This window comes from Colletes latitarsis, chromosome 4, assembly GCF_051014445.1.
Source record: "Colletes latitarsis isolate SP2378_abdomen chromosome 4, iyColLati1, whole genome shotgun sequence".
Taxonomy (NCBI): domain Eukaryota; kingdom Metazoa; phylum Arthropoda; class Insecta; order Hymenoptera; family Colletidae; genus Colletes; species Colletes latitarsis.
In genome coordinates, this window is record NC_135137.1 from 17267045 (window position 1) to 17275632 (window position 8588).

An 8588-nucleotide genomic window follows, 5' to 3' on the forward strand; every position below is an offset into this window, starting at 1 on the left:
TCGCGAGAGAACTCCTCGTTCTTTCTTTTGACATTAGCCTCGTGGCTCTCGCCGACCTCCCTGGCCAACCCCCTAAGAGGTGGCAACGCCGCGGAATTCCCCGGGTCCCCCGTGCTAGCCGTTCGTATGCCCGACGCTTGTTTATACATTGTATGGCTAACCGCTACATCACCCCCTTTCCAGTGCAAACGTTATGCCTAGCTAGTGTTCCTTAATTTCTAACTTACAATTAGCTTAAACTAAACTATGTACATCTTACAAACTACTTACTATCTACGCTATAGGCTTACTTACAACACTAGCAACCGACCTGCAGACGATCGGGATATCTTACGCGTCTTCCTGTACGCGTCCGTACAGGATTCTGCGCGCAGGTCGGCGTGGCATCAGCCACCGGCTCTCGTGCGGTACGCGATGACATTTCGTTATCGGATTCTGTCGGTAATTCGCTATGTTCGAATATGTACGCCGGCTTGAGTCGATCTACCGAAACTGACGTTTCTTTACCTCTTAGACGGATTACATACGTTTTTTCCGACCTAGAAGTAACGGGGAATGGTCCCTCGTATTGCGATTGCAAAGGGCCTTTCGCGGCGCCGACGCGTACAAAAACGTGCGTGGTCGTCGGTAAATCTTTAAAGACGAAGATTTTCCTTCCTCCATGCCGTGATCCTGTGATCGGCCGCAGAGTTTTAAAATACGCGCGAAGGTTATCTACTAATTCTATGGGCTCCGCGTTGCTTTCCGATCCTGTAAACAATTCTGCTGGTAAACGGATATTTTCGCTATAAACTAATTCAGCTGCGGACGCTGTCAAATCCGCTCGGTGGGCCGCTCTAATACCTAACAAAACTATCGGTAACGCGTCTGACCATCGTTCGTCACTATGGCATCTAATCGCCGCTTTGAGTTGTCGATGGAAACGCTCGACCAACCCGTTCGCTGCCGGGTGGTACGCGGTCGTTCGCAGGTGCATCGTCCCTAACAGCGCGTTCAATTGTTTAAACAGTCGCGATTCAAACTGTCGGCCCTGGTCGGTGGTAATACGCAACGGCGTGCCGAACCTTCCTACCCAACCGCTAACAAATGTTCGGGCGACTTTTTCCGCCTCGATGTTTTCTAACGGGAACGCTTCCGGCCAACGCGTAAATCGATCCACGCAGGTAAGGCAATACCTGTTACCTCGTGATATCGGCAATGGGCCCACTAGGTCGATATGTTCATGCTCGAACCTAGTGGATGGTAACGCGAAATTGCCGATAGGACTTGATACATGTCTATAAATTTTTTCGCGCTGGCATTCGAGACAACAACGGGCCCATTCGCGACAATCTCTTTCGATCGACGGCCATACGAATCGCTGTTTGACCAGTTTCGCGGTGGCTTTAATCCCCGGGTGCGAAAGGTTATGTACTGAAGCGAATACCTGCCGTCGGAAAGGTTCTGTCACGAATGGCCTAACTCTGCTTGTGGTAATATCACAATACACCTCGGTGTCACTGTTCGTAAATTTTACGCGTTTCAACTGTAGCGCGGTATCGGATGCTGTTAGGAGTTTCCGTAATTCCTGATCTGCCTTTTGCGATTCTGCCAGTTTCTCGAAGTCTATTGCTGTGGTGATTGATTCTATTCTTGACAACGCGTCTGCTACCTCGTTGTCTTTACCACTGACGTGCTTAATATCTGTAGTAAATTGCCCGATAAAATCTAAATATCTAAACTGTCTTGGCGTACTTTTCTCTGGCTTCTGCTTGAATGCATACACGAGTGGCTTATGGTCAGTGTACACGGCAAATGTCCGACCTTCCAACGCGTGGCGAAATTGTTTGATCGCGGCATACATTGCTAACAATTCGCGATCGTATGCGCTATACTTTCGTTGCGGAGGCGACAATGATTTCGTATAGAATCCTAGCGGTTGCCAACAATCTCCTTGCCGCTGCTGCAAGGCAGCACCTAGCGCGAATTCTGAAGCGTCTACCATTACCGCGAGTTGCGAGCTGTTATTTGGGTGCGCTAATAATGCGGCGTTCGCTAACGCGTTTTTCAACTGATCTACCGCTTTTTTCGGCTTCGGTTGACCACTGTATCGGCGCGTCGCTCTTTAATTTCCGCCCTTTTAACAAGTGGTTGAGGGGGGTCTGAAACGCTGCCGCGTTCGGTATAAATCTCCGATAAAAATTAACCATATCTAGAAAGCGACGAAGATGCCTGACCGTACGCGGTTTCGGAAACTTTACGATCGCTTCGACCTTTTCCGGTAGCGGTTTCGTACCCTCGGCGTTGACGGTATACCCGAGGAACTTTATCTCGGACACGGCGAATACGCACTTTGTCGGATTAACTACTATCCCGTACGTGTTTAGGCGCGAGAAAAGCTGCCTCATGTGTTGCCTATGCTCCGTTTCATTTCTCGACGCGACTAATATATCGTCTAGATATGCGTACGCGAAATCAAAGCCCCTGAGGACCATGTCTATGAAACGTTGGAACGTTTGAGCCGCGTTTCTTAGCCCAAACGGCATGACCGTATACTCGTATAAACCGGAAGGCGTGGTTATCGCGGTCTTTGCAACATCATCCGGATGTACTGGAATTTGATGATACACCCTTATCAAATCGATCGTCGAAAATACCGATTTTCCATTCAACATTCGCGAAAAATCTTCAATGTGCGGGACCGGATAACGGTCAGGGATCGTGCGAGCATTTAAAGCGCCGTAATCTCCGCAAGGCCTCCATCCGTTGTCCTTCTTAGAGACAATGTGCAAGGCTGACGCCCATTGACTCTTTGAAGGTTGTACGTGGCCTTGATTTAGAAGCTTCTCAAATTCCGTTTTCGCGATTCGATACATTTCCGTTGACAATCTGCGCGGTTTACAAAAGATCGGCGGTCCGGGAGTCGTGTTTATATAATGTACGACGTCGTGTTTTACCTGACGGACGGTTGTGGTGGGTCGGACGATGTCTGGAAATTCTTCCAACATCCGGTCGTAGGGTGAATTTCCAACGATCGTTTTGACCGACTCGGTCGTGTCCCTCGTTGTCCTGCCGATGGCTGCTAGCGTAGTTGTTTGGTCCAGCAGCCGGCGGTTCTTCAAATCCACCAACAGCCCGTAGTGGCTCAGGAAATCGGCCCCCATAATGGGCTTCGATACGTCCGCGATAATGAAATCCCATTGAAAAGCACGACGGAGTCCCAGATTCAAATTGATGGTCCGCATACCGTACGTACTGATGGTAGAACCGTTCGCTGCGTACATCTCGTAGGTTGCCTTATCGACTCGACCTTTTATTCGCGTGCGGGGGTACACGCAAAGATCCGAACCCGTGTCGATCAAGAACTCTTCTTTCGAATATCTGTCGACCATGTAAAGGCGGCTCGTTTTTGGATCATCACCGCTTGCCGCATTCAGTGATGTGTCTCCGCGTTTCCCGTCGCGAAACTGCAAGGTTGACGGCACTTTGTCGATGCGGCTCCGAAGGTTCTATGATACCAACAATGACTTCTTCCTGCTGGCGAATTTCCACGTTTACAACTACGCGAGCGAGATCGGCGACGGAAATTTCTTTCCGATTGTCTTTCGGCACGGCCTCGCCTCAATTCAGCCACTTCTAGTTGCAGGTCATTCAGGCGTTTTAATACCTGTTCCATTGCACTGTCTTGCTGAACACTCGCGACTTGCACCGGGTTCGTATTTTCGCGTATCTGATCCGCGATTTCAGCGAGTTTGCTGAGTGGCAAATCGGGTTGCGAATTTACTATTGCGCGGGTCATCGCTGGTAAACTTCGCGACCATAGCGTACGCAAGAACTCTTCGTTTACCGCCGTGCCTGCCAGGCCCTGCATGTGCCGTAAAAATTGAGACGGTGTCCTGTCCCCTATTTCCTCCTTGGCCAGGAGTCGTTCTATTCGCTCGCTTTGAGACGCGGAAAGTCGACGTACCAACTCTCTTTTCAGCGTTTCGTATTTCTCCGTAGCCGGGGGGTTGTTAAAAATGTCCTGCACTTCCGCGGCGTATTTTGGCTCTAATTGCGACATCACATAGTAATATTTCGTCGTGTCCACTGTCACGCCGCTCAGAGCAAATTGCGCCTCGACCTGGTGGAACCACACCGCGGGCTGTTCGGGCCAAAACGGCGGAATGTGGATGCCCATTCTGGTTGCTTCCGGAATCGCGGCGGAGTCCTCGGACACACTGCCGGTCGCGGATATTGCCTGATTCCGTGTCGTTGGCATCTTACCACTACTTTCACGTCACTCAAAATTTATAAAAAAAACTGAACTGTGATCACGTCGGGGTCACCAATGAAGGGATTTGCTTGCTCGTATACAAAAACCACAGTGTTCGTTTTTTGAAACTCTTTATTTTTTACACACGTCTTACTCGGGCAATGGTCGCGAGAGAACTCCTCGTTCTTTCTTTTTACATTAGCCTCGTGGCTCTCGCCGACCTCCCTGGCCAACCTCCTAAGAGGTGGCAACGCCGCGGAATTCCCCGGGTCCCCCGTGCTAGCCGCTCGTATGCCCGACGCTTTTTTATACATTGTATGGCTAACCCCTACAACACCCTTCCCTGGGAACAGATAAGGAGGGGGCTCGAAGATCATCGGGTCCCACCGTACCTCAGGGCAGTCGTCGGGGATTATCTCCGCGGGAGGTGGATCGAGTATCCAGGCCGGGATGGAGGTATGCGGAGGGAGGTGTACTGCGGCGTTTCGCAGGGGTCGGTCCTCCGGCCACTTCTGTGGAACGTCGCGTACGATAGGGTGTTGCGGACCGACCTCCCCGGCGGCGTCAGCGCCGTGTGTTATGCAGATGACACACTGGTGCTGGCCATCGGGGAGCACTGGGGGAGGTCCAAGAGTCTCGCGGAGGAAGGGGTGCAGCGCGTCGTCGGTCGGATCAGGGGGATGGGGATGACGGTGGCGCTCCATAAGACCGAGGTGATAGCTTTCCATTCACCTCGGCAGGATCCGCCACCCCCTCTGATCCGGGTAGGTGAGGCTGATATCGAGGTGAAACGCCAGATGAGGTATCTGAGGCTGATCCTCGATAGCCACTGGCGCTTCGAGGAGCATTTCCGTTGCTTGGTCCCCCGGTTGGAGGGGATGGTCGCGGCTTTAGGCCGAATCCTACCCAACCTGGGGGGCCCGGCTAGCAGAGTGCGCCACCTCTATGTGACAATGGTACAGTCGGTGGCCCTTTACGGGGCCCCCGTCTGGGCGGACGACCTGGCGGCATCCCGACGCAGCATGACGATGCTGCGTCGGGTGCGGAGGCGGATGGCGTTGCGGGTCGTCCGCGGGTGCCGGATCGTGTCGCATGAAGCGGCGACGGTCTTTGCGGGGATGCCGCCCATGAACCTCCTCGCGCGGTCGCACGCGGTGCTGTATCGTCACCGCGTCGACCGTCGCGCGGGGGTGGGGGCGGTCCCGGGAGTGCGGGAACCTGCTTGGGGCGATTTGAAGCGCCAGGCCCGGCAGTTGGTGATGCTCGCGTGGCAGGAGCGGTTGGCTATGCCAACCGCGGGGCACCGAACAGACGGGGCTGTTCGGCCACTCCTGAGTGAGTGGCTGGACAGAGGCCATGGAAGCCTCACTTATCGGATGGCGCAAGTATTCTCTGGACATGGCAGCTTCGGGAGATACATGTGTCGGATAGGGAAGGTGCCGGCGGCGCGCTGCTGCCATTGTGACGCTGAGCAGGACACGGCTGGACATACTCTCGAGGTCCTGGACGGCGCCATCAGGCGTGATGTCTCGCTGCCGGGAATGGTGCGCGCCATGCTCGGCAGCGAACGTAAGTGGAGGGCCGTGGCCTCCTTCTGCGAGAATGTAATGTTGCAGAAGGAGGTCGCGGCCAGGGATCGCGAGCTTCAGTGGCGTGCTGGGGCTCGTGCTCGTGTGGTGGCAGGAGTGCGCCGCCCAGGCGCCGGTCGTCGTGGGCGGACCCCGCGGCGTGACGGATGACACTGGCTGGCCCTGGATGACGCCAGCCACGAGGCGCGGGGTCGGACCGAAGTGGGAGTGCCACCCTAATTCCGGTCCGGCGCATCGGAAGGCACCCTCGGTGGCATGGAGCGGCCACCAGCCACCAGCCGCCGAGGGGTAGAAATGGGGTCGCGGGCGGGGCTCGCAGCCGCCACTGAACGCGGCCCCGAGACGGATGGCGGTAGGACGGAGTGACCTCGTCTTGCCACCATGAGATAGCGTGACAGCCGGGGGGACCCTTCTGTCCCCCCGTGGATGGGCGCAGAGCGCAGGCACGGGGAGGATACCGGAAGTATGCTTCGAGCGATTCCCGGTATCCTCCCAAATCGTGCGGAAGGGTCACCGTGAGGTTTCTAGTGGGTAGGTCCCGCGCCCGTCATTCCACGGGCGCGGCGAATCCCACACACCCCTCCCGCCTCACACCAAAGGGGTGGAAGGGAGACTTACGAAGATTTTCCCTACGCTAGTACGCAAGCAGTAAGGTAGTAAGCGAGGTGGAAGCTAGTAAGAAAGCAGTTCGCTGGTAAGCGTGCAGTAATCTAGCAAGAAAGCAGCAGGCTAACAAGATAGCCGCTAGCAATTACGCATGCAGTGAACTAGTAAGCAAGCAGTAAGATAGAAGGCAAGCAACAAGCTAGTAAGTAACCAGTAAGCTAGTAAGCAAGCTGTAACCTAATGTGCAAGCAGTTAGCTAGTAAGCGAGGAGGAAACTAGTAAGGAAGCAGTATGCTAGTAAGCAAGCAGTAAGCTAGAAGCAAGCAGCAAGCTTTTAAGCAAAGAGTGAGATGGAAACCATGCTGGAGGGTAGCAAGATCGCAGTAAGCTATTAAGCAAGCAGTGAACTAGCAAGCAACCAGTAAGACAGTAAGCAAGCAATAAGCTGGTAAGCAAGCAGTTAGTTACTAAGCAGGCAGGCATGCCAGTAAGCAAGCAGGATGCTAGTAGGCATGCAGTGAGCCAGTAAGTGAGCAGGAAGCTAGTATGGATGAAACATGCCAGTAGGCAAGCAGGAAGCTAGTAGGCATGCAGTGAGCTAGTAAGCGAGCAGTAAGGTAGAACGCAAGCAGCAGGCTTGTAAGCATCCAGTAAGTGAGCATGCTAGCAGAAAGCTAGTGAGCAAGCATGACGCTAGTAAGGAAGCAGTAGGCTAGACAGCAAGCAGCAGGCTAGTAAAAAAGCAGGAAGTTAGTTGAAAGCAGTATGCTAGCTATCAAGCAGTAAGCTAGAATGCAAGCAGTAAGCGAGTATGCTAGCAGTAAGCTAGAAAGCAAGAAGTGATCTAGTATGCGACAGGGAATCTAGTAAGGAAGCAGCATGATAGTAAGCAAGCAGTAAACTAAAAAGGATCCAGTGAGCTAGTAAGCCAGCAGTAAGCTGGTAGGCAAGCTGCAAGCTAGTAGGCAAGCAGTGAGCTAGCAAGAACGCATTATGCTACTAAGCAAGCAGTAAGCTGGCATGGCAGCAACTAGCTTGTAAGCAAGCGGCAGGCTAGTACGCAAGCTGTAAGCTAGTGAGCAAGCAGTAAACTAGTAAGCAAGCGGTAAGCTTGTATGCAAGCAGCCCGCTAGTCAGAAAGCTGTTAGCTAGTAAGCAAGTAATAAGCTCGGCCACTCCTGTGTGAGTGGCCTGACAGAGGCCATGGAAGCCTTACTTACCGGATGGCACAGGTATTTTCCGGGCATGGTAGCTTCGGAAGATACCTGTGCCGGATAGGGAAGGAGCCGACGGCGCGTTGCTGCCATTGTGACGCCGAGCAGGACACGGCTGATCATACCCTCCAGGTATGCCCAGCGTGGGAGGGGGGGGCGCCGTGTCCTGGTCGGCGTCATAGGGCGGGATGTCTCGCTGCCGGGTGTGGTGCGCGCCATGCTCGGCAGCGAGAGGAAGTGGAGGGCCGTGGCCTCCTTCTGCGAGACCGTAATGCTGCAGAAGGAGGCCGCGGGAAGGGAGCGCGAGCTTCAGCGGCGCGCTGAGGCTCGCGCACGTATGGTGGCGCGAGGGCGTCGCGGGCGGCGGCCTTTGCGCGGCGGATGACCCTGGCTGGGAAGGGGACCCAGAGGGGAGCCTTCTCCCGCCCGGCGGCTATGGGTCGGACCGGGTGGGTCCGGCCCACGGGGAGGCACCCTCGGTGGCCTGGAGCGGCCATGAACTCCCGGCCGCCGAGCGGTAGAAACGGGGTCGCAGGCGGTTGCGAGTTGGGGCTCGCAGCCCGCCACTAAATGCGGCCCCGGGACGGTTGGCAGCGGGATGGAGTGGCCCCGTCCTGCCGCTATGAGACAGAGTGTCTACCGGGGGGACCGTTTGTCCCCCCCGGGGATGGGCGCAAAGCGCGGGCACGGGGAGGATACCGGAAGAATGCTTCGAGCGATTCCCGGTATCCTCCCAAATCGTGCGAAAGGGTCACCGTGGGGTTTTTAGTGGGTAGGTCCCGCGCCCGCCATTCTACGGGCGCGGGGAATACCACACAACCCTCCCGCCTCTCCCCAAAGAGGTGGGAGGGAGTCTTTCGAAGATTTTCCCCACGACAAAAAAAAAAAAAAAAATGCTTGCTGCTTGCATCTAGCTTACTACTTTCTTACTAGCATACTGCTTCC

The 8588-nt window shown here is 54.7% G+C and overlaps 1 protein-coding gene across 1 annotated transcript; it reads right to left on the minus strand.

Moving 5' to 3' along the window:
• Positions 1 to 3409: 3409 nt before the first annotated feature.
• On the minus strand, positions 3410 to 4291 carry LOC143341198 (uncharacterized). Its single transcript, XM_076763931.1, has one exon. It carries the CDS (start codon positions 4238 to 4240, stop codon positions 3413 to 3415), a length of 828 nt encoding a protein of 275 aa, XP_076620046.1. The 5' UTR covers positions 4241 to 4291; the 3' UTR covers positions 3410 to 3412.
• Between the last annotated feature and the right edge of the window lie 4297 nt (positions 4292 to 8588).

What these genes read in the sequence shown, in the direction of transcription:
- LOC143341198 (XM_076763931.1), bottom strand. Translation starts at nt 4,240, where the DNA reads ATGCCAACGACACGGAATCAGGCAATATCCGCGACCGGCAGTGTGTCC.